General features: G+C 54.8%; 4 protein-coding genes across 7 annotated transcripts in view; 2 read left to right on the plus strand and 2 right to left on the minus strand.

Annotated features, from left to right (window-relative positions):
- Window positions 1–1,910: 1,910 nt before the first annotated feature.
- Window positions 1,911–4,305, plus strand: SPSB2 (splA/ryanodine receptor domain and SOCS box containing 2). The gene is made up of 3 exons (XM_017517025.2): window positions 1,911–2,024; window positions 2,284–3,027; window positions 3,927–4,305. Exons 2-3 carry the CDS (start codon window positions 2,364–2,366, stop codon window positions 4,052–4,054), a joined length of 792 nt encoding a protein of 263 aa, XP_017372514.1. The 5' UTR covers window positions 1,911–2,024; window positions 2,284–2,363; the 3' UTR covers window positions 4,055–4,305.
- TPI1 (triosephosphate isomerase 1) lies at window positions 4,298–7,810 on the minus strand. Its single transcript, XM_017517023.2, has 7 exons — window positions 7,554–7,810; window positions 6,228–6,351; window positions 6,062–6,146; window positions 5,855–5,987; window positions 5,459–5,544; window positions 5,100–5,187; window positions 4,298–4,971 (listed from the first exon to the last, which is right to left on the minus strand). The coding sequence occupies exons 1-7, from the start codon at window positions 7,777–7,779 to the stop codon at window positions 4,853–4,855; spliced, it is 861 nt and encodes a 286-aa protein (XP_017372512.2). The 5' UTR covers window positions 7,780–7,810; the 3' UTR covers window positions 4,298–4,852.
- A 784-nt stretch (window positions 7,811–8,594) lies between these two features.
- USP5 (ubiquitin specific peptidase 5) lies at window positions 8,595–22,968 on the minus strand. 2 transcript variants are annotated; one of them, XM_017517027.1, is made up of 20 exons: window positions 22,796–22,968; window positions 19,568–19,693; window positions 19,271–19,337; window positions 18,943–19,076; window positions 18,644–18,789; window positions 18,241–18,425; window positions 17,430–17,524; window positions 16,530–16,723; window positions 15,319–15,390; window positions 14,949–15,036; window positions 14,697–14,822; window positions 14,086–14,239; window positions 13,571–13,745; window positions 12,359–12,447; window positions 11,610–11,732; window positions 10,945–11,088; window positions 10,723–10,868; window positions 10,352–10,505; window positions 9,984–10,068; window positions 8,595–9,254 (listed from the first exon to the last, which is right to left on the minus strand). In XM_017517027.1, the coding sequence occupies exons 1-20, from the start codon at window positions 22,904–22,906 to the stop codon at window positions 9,161–9,163; spliced, it is 2,508 nt and encodes an 835-aa protein (XP_017372516.1). In that variant the 5' UTR covers window positions 22,907–22,968; the 3' UTR covers window positions 8,595–9,160. The 2 variants fall into 2 exon arrangements, with proteins under 2 accessions (XP_017372516.1, XP_017372515.1); XM_017517026.1 differs by having other exon boundaries at window positions 11,541–11,732.
- Window positions 22,969–23,567: 599 nt separating this feature from the next.
- CDCA3 (cell division cycle associated 3) overlaps window positions 23,568–25,713 on the plus strand; it is a 2,957-nt gene continuing 811 nt past the window's right edge. The window contains exons 1-5 of one of the 3 annotated variants that reach the window (XM_017517036.2): window positions 23,568–23,848; window positions 24,061–24,237; window positions 24,473–24,602; window positions 25,153–25,446; window positions 25,586–25,676. In XM_017517036.2, coding sequence (XP_017372525.1) covers window positions 24,118–24,237; window positions 24,473–24,602; window positions 25,153–25,446; window positions 25,586–25,665 — 624 coding nt within the window. In that variant the 5' untranslated portion in view covers window positions 23,568–23,848; window positions 24,061–24,117 and the 3' untranslated portion in view covers window positions 25,666–25,676. Of the gene's footprint in view, window positions 23,849–24,060; window positions 24,238–24,472; window positions 24,603–25,152; window positions 25,447–25,569; window positions 25,677–25,713 lie in introns of all 3 variants that reach the window. The other 2 variants (XM_017517034.2, XM_017517032.2) reach the window with 2 other exon arrangements.

A 25,713-nucleotide genomic window follows, 5' to 3' on the forward strand; every position in this document is an offset into this window, starting at 1 on the left:
AAAAAAAAAAAAAAAAAAAAAAATTAAAAGATAATTTTAAAAAATTTTAAATAAAAATAAATTAGTTCGGCATGGTGGTGTGCACCTGTAGTCCCAGCTACTCAGGAGGCTGAGGTGGGAGGATGGCCGGAGCTCAGGAGGTTGTGGCTGCTGTGAATCATGATCACACTACTCCACTACAGCCTGGGTGATAAAGTGAGAGCCTGGCTCAAAATATGAAAATAAATCAAATGCATATCTGACCAGGTTCCTCTCCCGCTTCTATCCTACGGTGGCTCCCCATCACTGGCCTGTCTTATGGGAAAATATTTACATTCCTTAACTCAGCCTAGAAGGCCTCTGTGACTTCGTGTCTACTTCTCTGGTCCCTTTCATGCTTCCTTCCTGGCTGTAGCAATCGTGAAGCTATCGTACTTCCCCAAACCCACCTGCGGCTTCTTGGTTTTTTTCCTGCAGACTCTCTGTCTAGAATGTCTTCTACATGCAGCAATCCTAACCCAACCTCCATACTGCAGAGAAGTGGCCCGTCTCAGCCCAATTCCTAGTCATCCTCTAAGATTGTTCCTTTCCTAGCTGCTTGAACCCTGGATGGGAGTCCTATTCCTTTTATTCTTTTTATCTCCAGAATATCATTTACTATTACTACATGATACATTGTTTTATAAAAGTCTTTGTAACCTCCTTAAGGATTCACTGCCTCATCTCCAGTGCTTAGCACAAATCATTAAATGCGAACCAGAAACTGTTCCAAACGTGTTAAAACGATAACCTCATTGGATCCTCACTACCAACCCCATGCAATAGACACTAATGTGATCTCTGTCTTAGAAACAGGCACGGGGAGGTTCAGTGATTTGCCCAAGGTCATACACACACTGGCCTTCAGGTACTCATGCCCGGGCAGTCTGCTTCCACAGCTGCATCCTTGGCCATTGCCTCCTTATAGTGTCCGCACTCGGTAAGCACACTGACAGCAATGCTTGGTGAGTGCATACTATGTACCCGGCTCTCTGTTACATCGTCTCTAAAAAAAATATTTTTAATTAGCTGGGCGTGGTAGCAAATGCCTATAGTCCCAGCTACTTGGGAGGCTGAGGTAGGAGGATCTAGCCCAGGAGGTCAAGGCTGCAGTGGGCTGTGATGGCGCCATTGAACTCCAGCCTGGGTGACAGAGCAATACCCTGTCTCAAAACAAAACAGTAATGTGACAAGTTCCCCAAGATCACACAGCTAAATAGTGGCATAGCTTCACCCAAACCTGAAGTCTTAACCAGGCATTCTACCAAATGAGATCATCGGCTCAGTAATGGATTGGCATCCAGTGTGAAGACTGGACCAGCAGGGAGAACTATGACGCGTACAGCCCAGAGCCACCGAGGTGGCACAGGCTGACTCACAACCCGAGCAGAAAGGGACCAACCCAGAAACAGTGACCCAGAATCACAGGGAAATGGAAATGGGAGTCAGCACAATGGAGCCCCTCCTTGACCCCATGCTCCTTCTCCTCAGGGGCGCAGGAGTTGGTTGCACAGGCGGCTCAAAGGTCTTGACGGTGGACAACACCATCCCCAGGGATTACCGAGGCGGTGATGCCATCAAAGCGTTGATTCTGAGCTGAGCCTGCCCAGGTGCGGACCCCACCGCAGCGAGAAAGAGTTAACCGCCGCCGGACTTCGCCGTTGGGGAGAGGCCTCGGGCAGGGTCGCAGCCCGGGGCGGAGATCGAAGGTTAACCGCCAAGGGTGGGCTCCACGGGGGCGCGGCGCGCTCTCCGCGGCTTCGGCCGAGGAAAGGAGTAACTGCGGAGCTCCGCAGGGGCGTGGCCTCGGGGCTGCGCGGCCCGGGACGGCGAGGAGAGGGTTAACGTCCCGGCGGCCCTGGAGGGGCGGGGCCGCAGGGCGGGCGCGGCCCTGGGGAGGTGCTGGGGGCGGAAGCGGCTGCGGTCTGCGCCCGGCGCGCTTCGGCTTCTTTCCGCCCGGCTCCTGCAGAGGCCCGGCAACTTCCAGGGCTGGGAAGCCAACGGAGGTTCGGGGGCAGCGGCGAGGGCTCAGGGCGGGAAAGGGGGATGGTCCATGCGGAGGCCCTAAGTGGGGAAACTCGCGAGAGTCTCGGGCGATCTGGGACAGATCGGGCGAGGGCAGGTGATGGGCCCAGGAGCTTTGGGGCAGCGAGGAGGGAGGAGCGGGCCAGCTGGCAAACTTGGGTGAAAGGATGGGGTGCCTGGGTGACGAGCCCCCGCCAGGATTCTGCTCTTCACGCCCCTTCTACCCCAACTCCCTTCCAGGTCAATTCCACACTGAAGCTCAACTTTCAGGAGACGCCCCAGCAAGCCTCTTTCGGGGAGTTCTCCAACTCCTCACTTCCATGGGCCAGACGGCCCTGGCGGGGGGCAGCAGCAGCACCCCCACCCCACAGGCCCTGTACCCTGACCTCTCCTGTCCCGAGGGCTTGGAAGAGCTGCTGTCTGCACCCCCTCCTGACCTGGGGACCCAACGGCGCCACGGTTGGAACCCCAAAGACTGTTCAGAGAACATCGAGGTCAAGGAAAGGGGGTTGTACTTTGAGCGGCGGCCCGTGGCCCAGAGCACTGATGGGGCCCGGGGTAAGAGGGGCTACTCGAGGGGCCTGCACGCCTGGGAGATCAGCTGGCCCCCAGAGCAGAGGGGCTCGCACGCCGTGGTGGGCGTGGCCACGGCCCTCGCCCCGCTGCAGGCTGACCACTACGCGGCGCTGCTGGGCAGCAACAGCGAGTCGTGGGGCTGGGACATCGGCCGGGGGAAGCTGTACCATCAGAGCAAGGGGCCCGGGGCCCCCCAGTATCCAGCGGGAACTCAGGGTGAGCAGCCGGAGGTGCCAGAGAGGCTGCTGGTGGTTCTGGACATGGAGGAGGGAACCCTGGGCTACGCTATTGGGGGCACCTACCTGGGGCCAGCCTTCCGTGGACTGAAGGGCAGGACCCTCTATCCGGCAGTAAGTGCTGTCTGGGGCCAGTGCCAGGTCCGCATCCGCTACCTGGGCGAAAGGAGAGGTGAGGCATTGGGCAGGTGTGCGGAGAACTTTCTGTCCCTGGTGACAGCGGTGTGGGATGTAAACTCTTGACAAGAGCAGAGGGGATGGACCATCATCCAACCTGCCTCTTTTCTCTGTTCAGTGCTGGGAAAGGCTAGGGGTCTTCACAGCTGTTATTTAATTTAATCCAATACCAATAGAGGTGAAACAGGCCTGAGAAAGCAACTTTCTCAGGTTCTCTTGGCCAGTAAGTGGTGAACCTTCAGAATGGAGTGAGGCACGCCAGGGCTGAGGGCGTTCAGCCCAACCCCTGAGCAAGAGGTGCACCGGGTTAGGTACTGGGTTTGGCGTACAGGTCCAAAAGGAGGACGACGGGCAGAGCCAGACCCCCGGGGTGTATACGGGATTTCCTGGGCTCTGACCTCTGTGCCACATACCTACTTCCTTCCTCAGCCAGACCTCAGGATGGAGCCACTGGGGCCCTGGGCACCAGGGAGGAGGCAGGGCCTTAGGGTGGGGCGGCAGGGGAGGAGCCTCCCCAGGAACTGACTGGGGCCAGGGCTTGGAGCTGCTTTCTGAAGGTGTGTGAGCTGTAGAGTGGAGGACCATCCTTCCACACCTCAGCCCCAGCTCCCAAGCCTCTGGAGTCAAAGCCTGGGCCAGCTCCACCACCAACTAAGCTACCTTGGCCTGTCACTTAGAGGGCCTTAGCCAGCACTTAACCCCCAGCTCTGACTAGGGGTGTGTGAAATCTTCACTGGGGGGCAGCACTTTGGGGCATCTCACATCTCCCTTTCAGCTAAGGCGGGCATACTCGAAGCAGGAAAGCAGAAAGGCATCTGGGCAGGACCCTGTAGTTTGAGGATGTTTGGCTGGTGGCTGCACCCATACTCACCTTCCCCTCCTTCTCTCTCCCAGCGGAGCCACACTCCCTTCTGCATCTGAGCCGCCTGTGTGTGCGCCACACCCTGGGGGATACCCGGCTTGGCCAGGTATCTGCCCTGCCCTTGCCCCCTGCCATGAAGCGCTACCTGCTCTACCAGTGAGCCCTGTGATACTGCAGACTGTGCTGGGGCCTTGCCACCACCCCTGCCCTTGAGGAGGTGGGGAGGCACTGCTGGCCTAGACCAGCTACTGAAAGCCAGTGAGGCTGGGCCCCTACCCCGACCCAAGCTCTGGGGAAATCAACAGCCCCAGAGCCACTCAGAGGGAGGAAGAGAGCGAGCCAGCATTCAAGGCTATGGCAGTCTGCTACGCAAAACAGTTTTTGAAGTAAAAATACTAAGAGGTGTTGTTACAACAACCTGTTTATGGTTTTGTTTTTGTGCACAAGGGATAATTTCTATAGCTGCCTCCAAAAGGAAGATTTTATGGGCAAGTCCAATGAAGGTGGACAGACCACAAGACCTGGTGCCAGGTGTTTATTCCCTCACATGTGGGTGGTTCACACACACACACACACAGGCGCGGGCACTGTGGGAGAGGGAGGCACTCCTGGTTTCTGAGGGGAGGATCTTGGCCTCACGGTGAGGGTGGTTTCTCTCCCACCCTCATTAGGGCTTAGGGGACCCACTAGTAAATTTCACCCCTTCCACTTCTCAGCCAAGGAGAAGCCACCTTGGTGATGTTTAGTTCCAACCATTATAGTAAGTGAAGAAGGGATTGGCCTGGTCCCAACCATTACAGGGTGAAGATATAAACGGTAAAGGAAGGTACAGTTTGGATGAGGCCACAAGAGGGGGCAGATGACACCATCAGAAGCATGTGCAGGGAGGGGCAGTTACTGGGCTTCTGGGCTGCTTAGTCCCTGGCTTGGCAGGAAAGATAGGGAAGATGGATGGGCCTCATTGTTTGGCATTGATGATGTCCACAAATTCGGGCTTGAGGGAAGCACCACCCACGAGGAAGCCATCCACATCAGGCTGGCTGGCCAGCTCCTTGCAGGTTGCCCCGGTCACAGAGCCTGGGAAGGGAGCAGAACAAGGGCTTGGTCAAGGATGGGATGAGTACGCCCCATCTCCACCTCCATGTCCCAGGGCTCCGTCTAGCCCTCAGCCCACTCCACTTCGGCCAGGAAGCAAAGCCACTCACCTCCATAAATGATACGGGTGCTCTGAGCCACTGCATCAGAGACGTTGGACTTAAGCCATCCTCGGAGCTTCTCGTGTACTTCCTGGGCCTAGAACAAGAAGCTAGCCTTACCTTTTCTGCCTCTCACTCTAAGAGGAAAAATCAGTGGCACTAAGTGGACACTTAGTGTGGTTTCTGACTGAGTCTGAGTACCAAGGCTCAGATCCAAGCCAGGCCATGGAATGGATGCCCTTGGACAAGTCACTGTCTCTGGGCTCAAGGTCTCCCTGTCTTTAAAACAAGGGGTTGGCCTAGATGGTCTGTGTCTGTCCAAACCTGTGGCAGGCTGGGATGAGGGCAGGGCTCCTGGGCTCAGTTACCTGTTGAGGTGTTGCAGTCTTGCCCGTGCCGATGGCCCACACAGGCTCATAGGCCAGGACGACCTTGCTCCAGTCCTTCACGTTATCTGCAGGGCAGAGATCACAGATGGAGGGAAGGGCGGACAGGAAGGAGCGGTCCAGACAGATTCCCCAGAGTATGTAGAATGGTGGCCTATTGCTGCCCCCTGGTGGTCATTGGGGGATTTCCAGGTGGCATCTACCTTGAGGGCTGAAGAAGTGATGGGCACCAAGCAAGGATGCTCACTCAACCCCCCTCCCCCTGCCTCTTCCTTTTCTGGATCAGCATGGGGACCAAGACATGCTCCAGGGCCTGACCCTACCCTCTGAGTCTCTGTGGCCCTGGCTAGGTTCAAAGGCCCCTTTCTCCAGAGATACCTGCAATGACCTTTGTCTGCTCGAAAACAACCTTCTCAGTGATGCCGGCTTCCCTTTCATCTAGCTTCTCCCCAATGCAGGCAATTACTCCGAGTCCCTCTGCCAGAGCATGGGCCACTTTCTGCCCAATCAGCTGTTGAAAAACAGACTTGGTGAGACACCCTTCTTGGAAAAATACATCCCTTATCTCCTCTCTTGGCTACTAACCTCATCTGACTCCCCGAAGACATGCCTTCTCTCTGAGTGCCCCAGGACCACCCACGTGGCTCCGCAGTCTTTGATCATGCCAGGGCTAAAGGAAGAGAGGAAGCCAAGACTCAGCAGGTAGCCCACCTGTGGCTTTCCCTTCACACCCTCTCCACCTCCATCTCACCTGATCTCCCCAGTAAAGGCCCCGTTAGACACTTTGTAGCAGTTCTGCGCAGCCACAGCAATCTTGGGATCTAGCTTCTGCCGGGCGAAGTCGATATAGGCCGTGGGGGGAGCGCAAACCACCTCTGAGGACAAGATGGTACCACAGTGGGATGAGACTAAAGAAAGCCTTCATTCGCCACAACTCCTAACCGGTGTTCTGGGGCCCCCAGCCCTCACCCTCTTCTTAGTTCTGCTCTCCCCTGCTTTTCACCCCAGCAAGAAGACCTTTGTCCACTTCCCAGCCCAGGCCGGGCCTGCACTCAACTGGCAGAGCCTTCCAGGTACCCCTGAGAGGCCACGGCCCTTACCCTGCCCTCTGCTCTTTTAACAGCTGTGGCTCCAATTTCCTTGAGCTATTCTGGGCATAGGCACCTCCCAGACTCAGCATTCTCTAGGGGCCAACCCTACCCCCTTCTAAAATAACCCATCCTCACCTCCCCTTTACAAGGCAAGGATTTGTAGCAAAAGGAGAAGGGGCCAACTCCTGGGGACTGTATGGGGGCCTCTGGGGCCTTTGGGGAATGAACGAAGGGGATGCCCCTTTGGATCAGGCCCGAGGTTCTCTGATTTCCGTTGGGGGTAGGAGGGAAGATGGAGGAGAGCATCCTTTGCCCGTGGGTGGGACAGAGCTAACTGACTCAGAGGCCTTGAGCGTTCTCGTTTCCAGGCTGGGGAAAGCGGTAGGATGGCTCCTCACTCCCAGATCGCTCAGCCTGTTTGACACCAGCTCGGTCCCTTCCATGGAAGGCAGGAGTCGCTCAGGCTGCTGAAGGGAAGGGGTCAGAGCTGGGGGCTCACGGGCCCCGAACAGCTAGATACTGAGACTCTGCCGCAGGCAAGGCGAGGGAGGAGTCTGGGGCTACGTGCGGCCGCGCACGGCGCCGGGGGCCGTGGGGCAGGTAGCGGGAAGCGCACGCGGCACAGCCTCCTCCCCCACCCCGGGGGCTGCGGTCAGCGTACCCCGGTCGCCCGCAAAGCCTCGGTCTCCGCTCCTAATCCCTGCGCCTGGCGGACACAGCCCCAGTGCGCGCCCCGGGGCCACCTTCCTCCCAGAGACCCAAAACGTCCTTTCCTCCCCCACAGTCCAAGGGGGCATCACGTGCTCCGCCCTAAGCCCTCGACGCACCGACAGGGCTGCGGCTGCGGGGCCCCTGCCGGAACCCCAGCGGCCCTCGTCCCCCAGCCCTGCATCAGGTCCGCGCAGACACCGGACTCGGGGCCTCGGGAGAGCGCGCTGCCGGTCCCGCCCTGGCCCCGGCCCGGCCCCTCCCCAGCGGGGGCTTACCGGTGTCTGCCGGCACCTTGGCCGCGTTCAGAGTGCCGATGAGCTCCCCCAGATTCTGCTTCCTCCCGTTCATCTTCCAGTTCCCCCCCACGAAGAACTTCCTGGAGGGAGCCATGGCGCTGGAACCGAGGCACTGAAGGTCAGTGTCAGCGCGCAGCCGCGGCCACTGCTCGCTTATATAGAGCGCCGCGAAGTGGAACTCCGCCTCCTCGCCGTCCTCCGCCATGGCCCGCCCCGTTCCCCGAAACCCTGCCCCCTGCCCGCCCTCCTGCCGCCACCCGGCCGCCGCCCGGCGTGCCACTGTTCTGACGTTCCCCCTTCTTGTTGGCAACGTTCTAGGGGCGTCGGGGTCTCGGTCGCCTCTGACACGATTGCGGGGCTTTTGGGGCATGGCGACACCTGTGCGCTCTCGCTTGGCGACTTGAGTCCCCCACGGGGCCAGAAGTGGTTTAGCGGAGCTAGCTCGTGGCAACTTGGCCCGTAGCCCCAATCGCTCACTGGGGCGGAGAGGGCCCCTCTCCATCTATGGAATAGAGAACCCCATTCCCCCGTCGGAGCAGCTCAGGCCCGACTGCTGAGCAAGCACCTTGTACCCAGGGAGTCTACCTGAGTCAAGACTTGCGGGGCAAATGCAGGGTTCAGAGCGGGAGGGGCAGTCCACAGAGGCATAGGCCGCCAGGAGTGTCCCAACCCTCGCCCCAGAGGGCCAAGGCCTGAGGAACTGCAGGGACCGAGACCCAGACTGAAGCCGGCTAGCCCCTAGGGACACTTGGGAAATACTCGGGCTCCTGTGTGGCTGGAGAGGGAAGGGCTCTTCACCACATCTTTCTTCGGCTTTGTGCCGGCATTTGGTCACTCGACTCCACTTCCCCACCCAACCCCGATTTCCCCAGAGCTCTAGAACGACTGAAAAGTGAAGACTGGCCTATAGGGGAGAGGGCGACAGAGCTAGGAGAGTTTTCTGAAATGCCCCTCTGCTAACCGGCCCTCTTGCTAACCTCGAGAAGGGAAGCCTCTCCCAAGGTATCAAACAGGACACAATTTTAGCCGTTGTACTTTTATTCACATCGTGTATTTTGGCATTTTCCAGAGAAGGACAAGGAAGAGACAGGGTGGGAGAAAGACTGAGGCAGGAGGGCAAGGCGGGGGGATCCCCATTTCCCTCACATCCCTCCTGGACCAACCACACAGGGGCAAACGAAGGTGGGGGGAGGCACAGGTGCTCCCTCCCCTGGGAGAGGATGCACAAAGCTACACCCACACGCACACAAACGAGACCCCTCCCTCCACACCAGGGTGCCAGGCAGGGCGACACAGAGAAGCAGAGCACTGTGGATTCCAGGGCAGGGGAAGCAACAAAGTCTCCTTACAGACAGGTGGCCGGCCCCTCCCGTCCCCTTCCTGCTCCATCCCCAGAGTCTATCAGAGTCTATCGCTGTCCCTCTGCTCTGCCCGGCCATTCTCCCACGGCCTCCAGCCTCTTCCCTGCTGCCGGGGACAAAAGGAAAAGGGTACAGAGCAGGGGGGCTGAAGGCCATCCCTCAGCCCCTCTCCCTCAGGCCAGGTGGTCTTCCCCTGCCCTCAGTGGTAAGGGGTGAGGCAGGCTCTTAGCTGGCCACTCTCTGGTAGAAGTAGATGTAGCCCAGGTCCTTGGGCGGCTTCTCAGAGGCACACACTTTCTGGTCATTGTAGATAACCCATCTGGGGAAATGGAGAAAACAGGAAAGAATGAACAAACTGGGCATTCCGGGTGGCATCACATAGTCTCTCAGATACAGCCCCTGGAAGTGCTCTCCACATTCTCTGCCGGTACCCCAAATCCACAGCCCAGCCACCACCTGCCCCAAGGGAGCTTCACAATCTCACAAGGGTCATGACCCCTATTTGATGTCTTCAGATTCTCCAATACCTTTACAGCCACCCCCCACCCATTCCAGGGAGGCAGGGGGTTGGTAAACTTTTTCTGGAAAGGGCCAGATAGTATTTGAGGTTCTCCAGGCCCTCTGGTCTCTGACACAATGACTCAGTTTTCCTGCCGCAGCGTGAAAACAGGCACAGACAACACATTAACAAGTGTGGCCATGTTCCAGTGAAACTTTATTTATAAAGGCAGGGGGCCTGGCCGGGCGCAGTGGCTCACAGCTGTAATCCTAGCACTTTGGGAGGCTGAGGCGGGAGGATCACTTGAGCTCAGGAGTTCAAGACCAGCGTAGGGAACGTACTGAGATCCCGTCTCTTAAAAAAAGCCAGTGGCCAGATCTAACCCTTGGGCCAATCACAGCTGCAAGACCTCCTGTCACTCTCCGGCATCTTTATGTCCCCATCAGGCAGTCCCTTCACCTTCTCCCACAGCTATCCCAAGGACTTCCAGATGGCCCTGCTCATTCTCACCACGATTCTCCACTCAAAACGCTCATGGCCAGCACTCACCTGCCTTCCTTCTTGATGTGGCAGACGTAGTGACCACACATGGTAGAGGTGCCCATGTGACTAATGAAGGCAAAGAGCTGATACTCTAGGGAAGGAGAGAGGGGTCAAGGAAGGAAACAGGAGAGAAAAGCTTGAGTGATGGCCCAGAGACACAGCCAACAGCTCAGACTCGACAGGAGTTTCAGGGAATGTGAGGCAGGTCCCGGGCCAGAGCCTGTCTCCACGTCAGAGAACCCCACCCTCAGATGTCATGTTGGTGGAGAGAAGCCCCTGACCCCTGAGGAGGGGAGAGCTGCCTGCATGAGGGATGTGGAGTAGCAGACTGACCAGATTCCACCAGGCCTGTCCTGCTTCCCGGGGACACTCACTTCCAGGACCGTCCCGGACTTTAGGTCCCACTGGCACAGACTCGGAGATGGAGTCGGCAGCTGAGCGGCCCTCTGAGATGTCCATGGCAGCTTCAGCGTCCAGGTCATCAATGTGACTGAAGATCCAGTCCACAGCCCGTTCTAAACTATTGTTCTTGGAGAGGAGGGAAGCGTTACATTTTCTAAACAGTGCTGGGGCAAGAAAACCAGCAGTGAAAGCAGGCAGCTCCTTCATCTCAGCCAAAAAGAGTGGTACCCAGCCTTGGCCAGACCACACCTGTTGTCTTTAGTCTTGCTCAAGAGGGATGGCCCCTCACTCCCACCTGCTTCTTCCCCACTGGCCCCATGTCCTTAGCTGGGGCAGCCCATACCGTGGCCCGCAGCGCTTTCAGGGCCTGGTCCCGGGAGAAGCCCATGGAGACAATGGTGGTCACACAGTCCTCAGGAGGGGGGTCGGCTGCTGCACTTGTGGAGCCTGGCCCGCTAGAGCCAGGCAGGATGAGGGGGTTTGCAAAATCTGTGGATGTGAAGGGGTTGATGTGTTTGGGGGAGGATGGAGGCCCTGCCCCACCCTGCTCCCCACCCCGGCCTACCTGGATCATCCATGTGCGACATGACCCAGTTCATGGCGGCCTCGGCCCCGCTGTTGCCCGTGTAGTAGACAGCTTTGCGGCAGGCGTCCATAGGGAAGCCCATCTCCACCAGCTGGATGATGACTGATTCATCCAGCATGGGCGCTGTGATGGGAATTGTGGATACGGGACTGACTGATTGGACCACTGTTTGCTCCTCCTCCCCCTACAGGCAGGCTCCAGCCCTCTTCCAGTCACCCATTTCATGCATTTTTCTCCCATGGATTGGCACCTTATCCCAAGACTAAAATGACCACACAATTGTAATGTGGGTCCCTGCCCATTCTCACAGAATGAGCCCTGTTTCTGGAACATGATACCCCCACCCTACTCAAACCAGGGACGTAATAAGGGCAGAGAGGCCACTAGCTGGTACTGCTGCCACCCACGCCCAGGAGGCCGGGAGTGCTCTGGTCAGGCCCCACGTCAATCAGAAAAGGGGAGAGGAATTTGGAAATGGAGGATAGGAGAAACGCAAAGGACAGGGGCAGGGGATGCAAGGCAGAGAGGCCCCCATCGGCACGGGAGAGAGACAGGCAGGAAGAAGAGTCACTAACATGTCGGAGAGGAGAAGTGAGGGGAGCAGAAGGAGTCTTCGTCTTCGTTGCCATAGAAACCAAGGCTACCTTTGGGCTCATCCGGAGTGACCAGGGGTGGGGCAATGTCTGGCAGCTCCTCCTCTCCGGGCTGCAGCCCTGTGCCCCTCAACTGGGAGATGTCGAGCTCCTCTGGCATCTCAATGGACACATCTGTGGGAAAAGGGTCACCTCAGCAGCTCCCGGAGGCCTACCTGGAAAGCGATTCAGGAACCTCAATCCCCTGCCCCCATGTCAGAACTGCTCTGTAAAGAGGAGCTGTTAAACGCACGGCACCAATCTCAGGGGTCCCAGTATAAGACCAATAATACTAAGCCTGGGAGTCGGGAGAGCAGGATGCTGGTCCTACATCTACCACAGATGAGCTATGGACAGGGCAGGGGGCTTAGAACTTGTGAGGCAGAATGATTTTATACTCCTGTGAGTCTCAGCTTCCTTATCTAGAAAATGAAGGTACATCACGAGTTCTCACATAACAGTCAGGGACCTGTAAGACTCACGAGAATTAATCATTTCAAGATTATCAAAATGAAAACATCTTACCAATTATAAAAAACCTACGAAAATCACTTTTGGTTATAAATCATACCTATAAAAATCAAAGAAGTCTTTTAATATTTTGAGTTAGTGCTTTCTCACTAGATACATTTTGAAACATTCACAGTGATATTTTTCCCCCTTTCAGAGGAAAAGTTTTGACAAACACCAGTTTACATGTGTTAAGGCCCCTTCTTTCTCTAGCATTTTCTGCTTAACCTCCCTCATTCCAGCAGCCATACCCAGTTTCTTGGGTACCCAGTCTAAGCCGAAGGTGAACTTCTTGATCTGGATGACCAGGTAGTCAGGGAATGAGGCAAATCGTGTGGTCCTGGGGAAGAGAGAATGTGCTGGTACCCAGAGAATCCCCGGGGTTCTCCTCTCCTAAAACTCCCACCTGGGGTTCCACCCCTTATGGGTAGAAATCCCAGTAACCCAGAAGATCCTCCATATTCTTCTCCTCCCCTGGGCAGGCATCTGATGCCTTTCCTCGGCCAACGAGAAGCAGCAGAGGCCAGAAGGCAGGCTGTGAACAGCAAAATAAAAAAGGTCAGGCATGGTGGCTGACACCTGCAATTCCAGAACTCTGGCAGGCCAAGACAGGATGACTACTTGAGCTCAGGAGTTCCAGACCAGCCTGGGCAACATAGCAAGACACCGTCTCTATTTAAAGAAAGGAAAAAAGAAAACGCCGGGCACAGTGGCTCATGCCTGTAATCCCAGCATTTTGGGAGGCCAAGGCGGGTGGATCACAAGGTCAGGAGTTTGAGACCAGCCTAGCCAATATGGTGAGACCCTGTCTCTACTAAAAATACAAAAATCAGCCAGGCAGGGTGGCTCGTGCGTTTAGTCCCAGCTACTCGGGAGGCTGAGGCAAAAGAATCGCTTGAACAGGGCAGGTGGAGGTTGCAATGAGCTGAGATCGCTCCACTGCACTCTAGCCTGGGTGACAGAGTGAGACGTTGTCTCAGAAAAACAAAACGCACACGCACGCATGCACACACGCAAGAAGGGCTGTTCCACTGGCAGGAGCAGCAAAGGGCTGGGTGGCTGACTCCCCGAGACCAAAGCCGTCTTTCAGGTCTCACACCCATGCCAGGTGCCAATTGCTAGCCACAAAGTGGGCCCATTTGCTGGAAATCCAAATGCTGCCCACAGCTGATCCTAAGCGCCTGTGCTCAGCCATGACTGAGGGGAGTAAGGAGAGGCTACATTACAGAGAGACCCATGCCGCGGGAGAAGAGGGGGTGCTGAGGCAGGACAAGGTGGGGCAGTCACCACACGTGCCTACCCCCAGGGCTCCTTGGTTCCATCACGGCCAGGTTACCAGCCCAACTGACTAAACCCTGAGATTCCAACCACAAAGGGATGAAAGAACTGGGAACAGGCAGAAATGCCCTCTGCGATGGCTCTGCCATAGACCCACAGCCTCAGGCCCCGACCAGAGGACTTACTTGACAGCTACTGACTTGGCCTGCAGGGCCGTGCTCCAGAAGTCATCCACCTGCTCAGGGGCCCCATAGGCCTCCAAGCAGGAGCTGAAGGGCACCTGCGCCCGAACCAGTTCTGGCAGTGGCATCTTCTCCTCTTCGGCTTGCCGCTTCTTCTCCTCATATTCCAGAAGCTCCTCTAGTGACAGAATGGGTCGGCGGACCCTTCAGAGGGTGCTGCCTCTTTGCCTGCTTAGCCTCACCCTACCGGCTCTGTGTCTGTATTTCAGTTTCTCTACCTTTCCAAAGTCCCCCTAACACATGTCCAAGATATCTTGCCTCTGTTTCCACACAGCTCTGCTAACAAGCTGAGAGTCCATTGGGCGAGGTTAATCCTACCTACCCCTGGTGGCCCAGACTGGAACCTTGGCTGGTGGAGCAGGGCATTCCATGGGCTGTGCTCGCCATCAGATACCCAAGCATTCTTCCTAGACCTTAGCCTCCCACCGTACCAAAGCCTTACTGATGGAGCAGCCTACCTTTGTTAAGGGCCGCATCCATGGGTACAGGCAGCTGCATGATGTAGTCGACTCGCTGGGTGTACTTCACCTTCTCTGTGGCCAGGCACTTGATCTTTTCCTCCACCAAAAAGCGGAACACTTCATTTGGATTTTCAGAGCTCCGGCAATTCCTCTATGGGAAAGAGGCAGGGTAGGGTGGTCTGGGCAGCCAGGGAACAGAATGAAGGCTAAAAGGTTCATGGGAGAGTCAGGGAGGGAAGGCAGACTACCACTCAGGAACACGGGGATGCAGAGCAGAAACCTTCCCTAATTAACCGACCCCCACCCCACTTCTGGTCCCATCCCTGCACTGAGGGACTGTGTTGCAACATGCTTGTATTTTTCTTTATAAGCAGTAAGGATTCTCATATCATTGTCTTTGGGCGTAATCTGAATTGGGCTTCGAGCCCATCAAGGGTAAAAATGATCGCCTTCACTATCTTCCTCAGGTGCAAGCAGTGCTCACAGGGACACAGACTGTAGGGGTTCAGGGGTGGGACTGGGTTAGGGCTGACAGAGGGAGGAATGGGCAGGAAGAAGAGGAAGTAAATGGCAGGAAGATGGGGGTGTGCCATCTTCCCAGCCCTTACCTCCACCATGTTGATAAGGTGAAGGAAGAACTCCTGGGCATCCTGCTGCCGGTTGGTGGAGAATTCAGGGTGGCCCTTGCCAATGAGGGCCTTGAACATCCGAGGGGCGATGCCATCTTGAACTTCCTGGGTAGAGTCAGCGCAGGGGACTCAGCTAGGGCTCAGTGGCCATCAGGGGCCTTCTTGAGACATCTCCCAGACCTCAGCTTCCCCACAATCCCAGAGCCTGAAAGGGACAGATCCTAGACGCACCTTCTGCTCTGGCACCCGCTCCCCATCGCCCGACTCTGGAACTGGCTTGGAATACTCCCCGGAGAGAAGGCCATGGCCCAGCTTGGCCCTGCGTTAATATCCGAGAAAACATTTCACTTCAACTAACGTTCCCATGTGTCCCCAACTCAACCCCTGCTCATGGCTCTCCCTCACCAACTCTCGACAGCATGAAAAACCTCAGATTCCACAGGAACCCAGCTCAAGACAGACAACATGCCCAGAGGGTGGTCACCCGAAAGCTCATGATAGGCCAAGTGGTAAAGTGCTGTGCCCCACAGGCGGTCATGGAGGAGGAAGGTCCATGGCCATGACTCTCAACAGCCTTGCTACATAGGACCTGGTTACATACACCTGGGTGCTGAAGTCCTGGGTAGGGTCCGTTGGGGCATTCTGGAAGATCTTCTCCAGCTTATCCACATACCTAAAAGTCAAAGGAAGAACAATTGGAGGGGCTCTGGCCTGAGCTCCGAGCAAACATCTACTAACTCTGTGAACAGGCTCCCCTCAGAGTGGGGGGTTATGTGGGTGAAGCCTGGAGTCCGTCCTCTCCAGCAGCCTGCCTCCCCTCCCTTCTCAGCTATGTCCAGGGTGCAGCACGCTTGGCAGCACAGGACCTGGGGAAGGGAAGGCAGCTTGGGATTGGGGTAAGTGCAGTTCACATCCTATTGGACAGAACCTGTTGACATATTCTGAGCATTCACATTCTAATTGTTCCGCAATTCGAAAGTAAACCCATTTCAGCTGAGAACCTGTCTTTCTTCTTAGTATACCAAGCCCCCCTCCTCCCCAAGTGCTACATGTCCACGTTAGGTGCTCATCTGATGTCACTGGCCTAAAATAAAGATTACCTGCTAACCCTTGAGTCTGTCCGAAGGCCACAGAGCCCTGGGACTTGACACGCTGCGCTATCAGTGAGGTTTCTGTGTTGGGGCGCCGGTGGTACAGCTCCCTAACTTGCTCTTCTCACAGCATATCAGCCAGAGTGCAACAGGAACTAATTTTTTTTTTTTTTTTTTTTTGGGTTGGAGTCTTGCTCTGTCGCCCAGGCTGGAGTGCAGTGGGGTGATCTCTGCTCACTACAACCTCTGCCTCCTGGGTTCAAGCGATTCTCCTGCCTCAGCCTCCAGAGTAGCTGGGTTTACAGGCCCATGCCACCACACCTGGCTAATTTTTTGTATTTTTAGTAGACACGGGGTTTCACCACGTTGGCTAGGCTGGTCTCAAACTCCTGACCTTGTGATCCACCCACCTCGGCCTCCCAAAGTCCTGGGATTACAGGTGTGAGCCACTGTTCCCAGCCCCCCACCTTTAAAAAAAAAAAAGAGAAGACAGGGTCTCGCTGTGTTGCCCAGGCTGGTCTCAACCTCCTGGACTCAACACATCCTCCCATCTTGGCCTCCCAAAGTACCGGAACTACAGGTGTGAGCCAACACACCCAGCCGATAGGAGCTACTGTAAAACTGGGGACAAACGCAGAAGTGCTGAGGGCAGCTGAAGGAGTAGTGTGCCCAGAGGCTGCTGACCAGGACGGGCTCTGGGGAAGGAGAGGACACTACTCACTTCCTCTGGAAGTCAGGGATGCTGAAGAGCACCTGGACCACGGAGTTGAGGTAGCAGCTGTTACCCAGGTTCCGGATGCCTGTGTAGCCAGGCCCAAAGAGGGGCTTGAGTGGCACACCCGACTCCTGGATCAGCTCCCATTCACCAATCCGCTGGTTCATGTCTATCTCCAACTCAGTCATCGTCTTGTCTGTCTGTGTGAGAAGGGGCACTTCAGACTGAGTGAGAAACTCAATCCTGCAGTTTTTACCTTGATCTCTCACTAAGTCTAGGATGATCCCCAACTGTGGCCTAGAATTTGCAAAATTACAGGCTCAAACATGGGAGGTATGTTGAGTATCATCCAGTTCAAGTTCCAGAAGGCCACACATAATTGTCCCAGAAGCCCGTTAGTCATCAGGGCCTCTGCTTGAATGAGGAATAAAAATTCCCTCTACCTGAAATGTTTCTCCCATCCTTAAGTTACCCCACCCCCACTTCACACTGTCACTCAAGCATCACCCCCTCAGGGAAATGTCCCTGATCCCTAAACTAGGCCAGGTCCCCCTGCTGTTAACTACTATAGTCTCCTCCACCTCCCTTTCATAGCACCCACCAGTTTGCAACTATTCACTTATTCACGTGGAAACGTGACTAATGTCTGCCTTTTCTTCTAGAGTAGAGCTCTTATAAGCAAAAACCGCATCTGTCTTATTCACACTGCTACTGCGTCTAGCACATAGTAGGTGTTCAGCAGTATTCACTGAATAAGTAGTTTTAGGAAGTTATTTAAAAGAAGCCCACATATCTTGGGGAAGGGGTTAACTAGATTTCTCTAAAACCCTACCTCAGCCTCAGGCAAGGAGGAAGGGCCTCACAGGGGTAGAAAGTAAAAGAACCTGAAGCTGAAGGGAGTCTCACCTTCTGCATCTTCAGCATGTCGATGCCAAAGTGGGACAGGTGCTCAGCCAGGCTGGGGTCCAGAACCATGTCATCCTCATCGTACGAGTACACGTCTAGAACAGGAGGCAGGAAGAGAATCAGCGGAAGTGGCTCAGGACTGGCCTGGTCACCATTCCATCCCTTGCCCAGAAGGGACTTGGGGGGCACAGAAGGACGGCCAGTAAGGTCCACCTTCTTGGTTCCCCTGAACGTGAGTGAGATCATAGCCCTTCTGGGACCAACTGTTAGGGAAGACAAATGAAATTGAGTGAGGGTTGGAATTAATTGCGATTCTGATTCCAACCACATAAAGTAAGATAGGTTTGGTAGGAAAGGGATGAGGATTTGAGCAGGGAGTAATCACAAATTTAGTCTCATCTGCGGTATTTTCCTTTTTTGAGACAAGGTATCTGTAGCCCAGGCTGGAGTCCAGTGGCGCAATCATAGCTCACTGGAGCCTCAACCTCGCAGGTGCTCAAGCGATCCTCCTGCCTCAGCCAACTGAGTACCTGAGACTACAGGCAGGAGCTACCACATTCAACTCATTTTTTCTTTTTTTGTAGAGGTGAGGTCTCACTATGTTGCCCAGGCTGGTCTCGAACTCCTGGGCTCAAGTGATCCTCCTGCCTCGGCCTCCCCAAGTGCTGGGATGACAAACGTGAGCCACTGCGTCTGGCTATTTTCCTTTCTTATCAAGATAATGCATCCACGTATTCTACATGTCACAGGAAATTACTAACAAGTGAAACACATTTGAGAGTAAGAGTGGCTGGAAGAGGGGAGGGAGTACCGGCTCCATCGGGGGTGATGGTGCCCAGCTTGACAGCTAGCGGGTAGCCGGTCTCCCGGTAGTGCTCCACAGCATGGTTGTTGCCCCCACTGCCGTCAAAGTAGCGTCGTCCACAGAGGATGGAGCCATCTGTCAGGTTGAGCCACAGGTTCTCTCTCATGTCACACTTGGAGCACTTCCAGCCACTAACCCAGGGAGAAGAGAATCAGCGGAAATGTGGGTCAGGAATATGTGGGAATGGCAGAGAGACACGTGTCTCTCTCCTTTCCTCTGGCCATGCCTGTGTCTTGTTCATTTCCAAGTCTCCCTTCCTATCCTGCTCTCCCACCAGATCCTCCAGAAAAGTAGTCTCCTTGCCCTTGCTCTGCGGGTGGTGCCCAGAGGCAGAGGGGCCAGGCCTTACCAAGGAGGAATTCGAGCAGGGTTGTCCAACTGCTTGAGGTTGAAGGCATGCTTAGACACCTGCCGTACTTCCCCATCCCAGGCCTGCACCTCCTGCTTGCGGGAGGCGGAGTCTGCTGACAGTAAGGCCTCCACGGCACTGCTCACCTGGGGAAGCAGAGGGTCAGAGGCAGCACCCAACCCCTGCCCCACATGCCCCTCTTCCCCTCGGCCTTCGGCTTTGTCAGTGCTTGCCTGAGACATCACTACCCTGGTCCCATCTTGCTCTAGAATCTTGTGTAGAATGCGAGGGAGTCATACCCGATCTCTGACAATGTCAGGCAGGCCCCCCAGTCCATCCCGGGCAATCTCCAGGTAATCTGGCAAAATGACAATCTTCACATCCTCGTCTAATTCAAACTTCTCCTCGTTAAGGTCAAACCCGCCTTCAACGCCTGGAGGTACAGGGAAGAAGAGGGAGAGCAGAGCAATGACGATAGGTCAGTGTCCCTCCTCCTATCCAGCACCTCATTTCCCCATCCAGAGTTCTAGGGCCACCAATCAGACCCACTCTTTGGGGCTTTCCTGGTGCTGCTGAGAGCCAGAAAGACCAGCTCAGGGAGACAAACAGAACTGCAGTGGTGCTCACCAATAGCCAGTCGCGTGGGCTTCTTCCGGGGCGGGTCTCCAGTGCCTGTAGTAGGGTCCTCCTCTTTCTGCAATGAAGCAGGAAGGGCTGGATTAGCAATGAGCACAAGCGAAGGAACAAATGGGGAGGAGGGACGGGAGGAGGTAGTGGTTCATCTCAGAACAGAATAAAGCTAAAAAACATCTGTGCCAAGCTTTAATGACACAAACATAAGTAGGTGAGAAAAAGAAACTGAGTCCAACAGGAGGTCAGAATGGAAGAGAAAGTACCCAGCCCTTGCCCCAGCCCTGTCCCTACCGGGCGCCGGGTCCGCCGGAGGTGCAGGTAGACTCGCTGGCCGGTCTTATTGAAATGTCTCTCTACATACTGTTTCCCGAAGCCCAGAAATGTGTTCATACAGATGTAGAGGCCCCCCTCAGACTCCTGCAGGACAAGAGGTAAGGGTGGAAACATGAGGAGGCTGTGAAGCCTGGCCAGGTGAGGAAACCAAAACCTGGAATCAAACTGCTGGGTTCCAGAAGAAATGTTCTGTTCTCTAACACTGTGTGGCCTGTGGCAAGTTATTCAGCCTTTTAGGAGCTGGGACATAGCTATGATTCTCCCCATTTCCTCCCATGACTTTGATAACAACCAACAAGGATGTCAGGGGCTGAGGAACACCAGCTCATCTTCGCCATTCAGCAGCAACACCAGTCACCACTTCGCTTTCCTCCTGCTCCTTCTTGGGCTTTGGAGCCCTTTCAGTCAATCACAGAGGACTCCCTTCACCTCTTTCCTGGGGCTAACAGATCCAGAAAGTAAATGGGGATCAAATACCATAGACTTTCAGTGCTGCATATTACATTCAAAGGGCAAAAGGGTCCCTTCCTGGAAGAGGAAAGACTTATATCAGATACTGAACCCAAACCAGGAACACCTAAGACAAACCCTATCTGATCTCCAAGATTCAGAAGACCTTCCAGACTGGAAGAGCAGAGATTCCAGTACTTGAACAGTATATCTGATCCGAGTATGCCAGCGAGCAAAAATACCTTTCCTTTAAAAAAAAAAAAATGTATTTTAGAGACAGGGTCTCACTCGGTCACCCAACCTGAAGTGCAGTGGCATGATCATAGCTCACTGCAGCCTCAACCTCCCAGGCTCCTGCCTCAGTCTCCTGAGGAGCTGGGACTACAGGCACTTGCCACCAGGCCTAGGGTTTTTTTTTTTTTTTTTTTTAGAGATGGGGTCTCACTGTGTTGCTTAGGCTGGTCTTTAACTTGTGGCCTCAAGCGATCCTTCCACCTTGGCCTCCCAAAGTGCTGGATTACAGCGGTGAGCCTAAACAGCCAGCCAAAAAGACCTTTCCTTTACCACACTCTACCAGAGTCCACACTGTGAGTCTTCTCCCTCCTCTCCTGCTGAAGCATGGCTCCAGGGGAACAATGACTTGTTAGGGACTCACTGCTAAATCTGCAGCAAGTCTGGCAGGGTCACGAAGTCCAGCATTCTATAGCCACCACCCTCTCTCCTCTGCCTCCTCTCTGACCATTAAGATCCCTACTGAAGTTCCAACAATCACCAATCTCAAAGCTACCCCCTTCTGAGAACAATCTTGCAACACTTGCTGAGATAGCTAGAACACACATAACCTGTGAACACAGGGACAGACGGGTGTCCACCCAGAAACACAGCTGATTAAGGAGGATGGGCTTCCCCCGAAACTGACCAAGTTTTCCAGTGCCTTTGTAAAGAGTGATGGAGAAGGTGGAGGAGGAAATTGGAGACAGTAAGAGTCTTCTCTCAGATCCAAGGCTTCGACCAACAATAGGCAACCTCTTCCAGGAATAAAAGCCTCAGTGGCCTTGACCATTTATCTGCTGTGATATTAAAAACAGAGCACTGTCTAAGGTAGTTCTTGGCCCCATAGATTGCTCTGTACCACTTCCGAGAACAGTGTGTACTGCAAGTTCATGAACAAATAGAGCATTTCTCACCAGGGAAGTCAATCAAGCTCTTTCTACCATGAACCCAATTTGAAGATAATCAAATACGCTGGAGGTTGGTTAGCAAATAACTAGGGCACACTGAAAATCTCTTGACGGGGTGAAAGAGGGAAAAGTGTCAGAAGATTACAAAAACCCTGTTTGGATTATTTAAAGCAGTTACTAAGGAGAGAGACAGGAATGAATGTAAGCGTAAAGAGGGACCCACTGACTTCTACCATCTACTGGTAATTTAAGGAAAACCTTTTCCTCCTAGGAAGAAAGTGGGAGCTCTGAAGTGATTAAGCTCCTCTGTTGGAAATTAAAGATGCTGATTTCACCAAGGATTGGGAACCCTGGGGCTCTGCTCTGCGCAGTCCTCTTTTACCTCTGCCAAAGCCAGACTTCAGAGAAGCAGCACATTGTCTGAGGCCCAGATTAAAGCCTAGCAAACCAAGCAAACCACAAATCACAGTGATGATCCTGAACTGGGCCTCACATCATGCTTTTCTACTCAGTACTGGTGATGCAGTAATGAAGGCTTTCCACACTGACTTGCAGTTTTCAGGCCACGAGCTGGTCTGGCAGAATACCCTGGGCAGGGCCCAGCAGCTTGAAGGGAGGGGTGGTGAGGGGGGCGGATCCCAACCAAGCCGCTGCCTTCTCAGTTCAGGCCCCGGAGGGCCTCCTCGATGGAGGGTGACATAGGAAGGCAGAACTGCAGGAAGAGAGGTACCAGGTGGAGCCTGCAAAACGTGAAGCATGGTGTGGGAGGTGGCTTTGTGTAACTAGCCAACAGTGGGAGTGGGATGGAAAAGAGGCCTTAGCATTCTCCGAGAAGGAAACTACCTCTCTAGGAATACTTTAAAAGGGGTTCCCTCAGCTGTATGGGATGGGCTGGGGGGGCGGGGAAGGGTGGGAGCTGCGGCCATTGCTCACTTCAAAGGAAAAACGACTAGAGCTTTCCTCTCCTCTTTCCTCCCCTCCCTACCACCAGTGACTCCCCTCCTCGCCCCCTGTCCATTAACCACGGGGTGGAGGCTTTCTAACCCTGCCTTTCTCGGACCCAGACTTCTTGAAAGCCGACTCCCAGACTGTTAACCGCCTAGGAACTGCGGTTCCCCACCCCCCAACTCCGACCCTGGCTGAGAACAGTAGGGAGTCGTCCCCATCACTCCCACACGAGACTACAAAACCCGAAGAGCCGTGCGCGGCAGACAAGGCCGACTGCCAGGTTTTCCCAAGGCTCCACTTGGGGAATGTAGTCCGACGGTCAGGCTGCGCCCCTAGCTTAGAACGGCAACGAGGGAAGTGAGCGACTACAATGCCCACAGTGCTCCACGAGGCGGGGAGCGGGCGAGATGAGCGCGGCGGCTTCCGGGGGCGGTAGTCACACGACAGCCGCAGTTAATGAAAGGCAACGGCAGAGTGGCGCGTGAGAGACTACAAGTCCCATGGTGCATCGCAAGGAGGCGGTAGCCCAAGCCTTGCAGGCCCCGGCGGAATGACCAGTGCGATGGAAGGAAGTCGTGCTCGCTGCGGGCGTGGGGAATGGGCTTACCGGCGTGTCGAAGGAGAAGGCGCACTCGTCTTTGTGGACCCGGTCTCCAGCCTTAGGAACCCGGATCGTCGGTAATACTGACAGCAGCGCCTCCTCACTCAGCTCCGCCATGACACCGGCAGCAGCTTCTCCACACACCGCGGCTCGCACCGTTCCTAGTCCCCTCCCCTGCCCCTCCCGTCCAATGAACGCCACTCGTTAGGGGCATGCGCGGCGGGGACCACGCGCGAGAATGGCAGTTGGACGGAGCCTGCCTGCCGGTGCTCCGCCCCTGCCCCGCGCTTGACTGATGCCAATGAGAAGCGCTCCTTAGGCAATTGATGGTTGAAACAACCAATCCCACCCCTCCAGGGCGGGAGCGCACGTAGAGCAGCTAGGTGGGCTCCTGAGTTGCCACTGCTCCGGCTCCGAGACCCCCTGCAGTCCCTTTGCGTGCCTTCTATTGAAGATCAGGAACTGACGGCTGTTTTAAATCTCTCAATTCCAGAAAGTTTTCTGGAGACCTGTCTAGTCGGAAAGTCGAGGGGCAGTTGTCTTGGTATTTGAAAAGGGGGTATCCGACGAGGCGGAGCTTGAGGGGGTTGTGTCGAGTGATTGATAAATCTGTCAACCAATAAGGCTACTCTCTCTCGCCTCAGGAAAACCATCACAACTCCAGCTGGATGTGTGCATAATACTGTAATCATGATTCTATTTTGTTTAATAAAATAATTCATTCTTGAGACTAGAGGTCTCGAAAGCGAAGATTGGCACTCCTCAGTCTCACCACGGACGGTTCGCAGGCCGATGCTGAACAGAAGTCCCCTTATCAAGGAGGCGTCACCCCTGGGCAAGTTCAGCATCAGTCAATTGACCCCTACAGTCAGCATGATAGACGTTCTCCCAGACCAATAGCTTTCTGGCTCGGGGCGGGTCTTACAGGGAGGGCCTATGAGATCTACGTCGGCTGAGCCAATAGGATCAGGGCAGGGGGCGTGGCGGGAAGTTTGAAACTTGTAACCTCGGGAGTTGAGTCACGAGCTGTTGTGCACTCAGAGGTGGAATTAGGGCCCGGTAAGTGATTTGAATAATTTCATAAATAAGATAGAGGGCTCGGCAGGCCCAGAATGAGCCATTTGGTCAGCTGCAGCAGTCATTAACCCCGCAGAGGCCTCTGGTCTCCCGCCAGGAGCTTCCTCTACTGGAAACTGGGAAGACAGGGTGGTTTAGGGTCGAAGGTCCGACGTGGTCGGGATAAGCGCTGAGACCTGAGTCACTTCTTACAGGCATTCCCTCCTCGTCCCAGGCCGGGCCTTGCCCCCACCCTGCAACTCCTGGTTGAGATGGGCTCAGCCAAGAGCGTCCCAGTCACCCCAGCGCGACCTCCGCCGCACAACAAGCATCTGGCTCGAGTGGCGGACCCCCGTTCACCTAGTGCTGGCATCCTGCGCACTCCCATCCAGGTACTCTGGGCCAGAGTGGGAAAGGCAGAAAATGTCTGAATTCTTGCGCCTCTTCTAACCTGATTTTGAGAGAGCCCTCCTGCCCCCACCCTTGTCCTGGCCTTATTTTCTGCATTCTCAATCTGTTTGGGGTAGGCTGGCTATCTGAGGGCCTTGACAATTCCTTTCTGGAATATGGTGAGAAGAGGAGAGAAGAGTCAGGGCCCAGACTCTTTCTAGCCTATGGTCCTAACAGGTGGAGAGCTCTCCACAGCCAGGCCTAGCAGCAGGGGAGCAACTGGAGGATCTTAAACCTGCCCAGGACTCAGATCCCCGTTCTCCTACTGTTGGTATTGCACGGACACCTATGAAGACCAGCACGGGAGGTAAGTGTTGGGCCCAGGGAATGCTGATGAAGCCGTAATCTATCCTTGGGTAGGGTCCATGAAGGGTCTCCATCCTCGGACCCATCACACTCTTATCTCATTTTTTTGTTCCCAGGCTGGGTGTGGTGGCTCATGCCTGTAATCCCAGCACTTTGGAAGGCTGAGGTGGTCAGATCACTTGAGCCCAGGACTTCAAGACCAGCCTGGGCAACATGGCAAAACCCCTTCTCTACCAAAAAAAAAAAAAGCACGGTGGTATGGGCCTGTTATCCCAGCCATTCAGGAAGCTGAGGTGGGAGGATTGCTTGAGCCCAAGAAGTCAAGGCTGCAGTGAGCTATGATTACACCACTGCAGTCCAGCCTGGGGGACAGAGCAAGCCCCATCTCAAAAAAAAAAAAAAAAATTGCTCCCTTTCACCTTGCTTTCCTGATTTCTCTCTTCCCACTTGCTCACCCGCCTAGGCATGAGTCCTAAGGTTCCTGTATCTTTTGTTCTTTGCTGAATGATGTGTATCAGAAGGTCACTGTTCACTTCACTTCCTTCCTCTAGACCCTCCAAGCCCACTGGTGAAAGAGCTGAGTGAAGTATTTGAAACTGAAGACTCTAAATCGAATCTTCCCCCAGAGCCTCTTCTGTCCCTGGAGGCACCTTTATCTTCTGAGTTGGACTTGCCTCTGGGTACCCACTTATCTGTTGAGGAACAAATGTCACCTCGGAACCAGACTGAGTTCTCCTCCAAACAGGTGTTTTCCAAGGAGGAAGCAAGACAGCCCACAGAAACCCCTGTGGCCAGCCAGAGCTTGGACAAGCCCTCAAGGGACCCTGAGACTCCCAGATCTTCAGGTACAGAATCTAAAGGCAACATGTAGGGAAGATAAGCCCAGATAATGTCCATGGGTGAGTGTGGGAAGAATAAACTGTAAGCCCTAGTTTTGGGTCCTTGCTTTAATTCCTTACCCACCCCAGGTTCTATGCGCAATAGATGGAAATCAAACAGCAGCAAGGCACTGGGGAGATCCCCGCTCACCATCCTGCAGGATGACAACTCCCCTGGCACCCTGACACCACGACAGGTAAAGGAAGAGAAGGTAAAAGCTGTTAGTAGGATAT

This window comes from Cebus imitator, unplaced genomic scaffold (assembly GCF_001604975.1).
Source record: "Cebus imitator isolate Cc_AM_T3 unplaced genomic scaffold, Cebus_imitator-1.0 Scaffold614, whole genome shotgun sequence".
Taxonomy (NCBI): Eukaryota; Metazoa; Chordata; class Mammalia; order Primates; family Cebidae; genus Cebus; species Cebus imitator.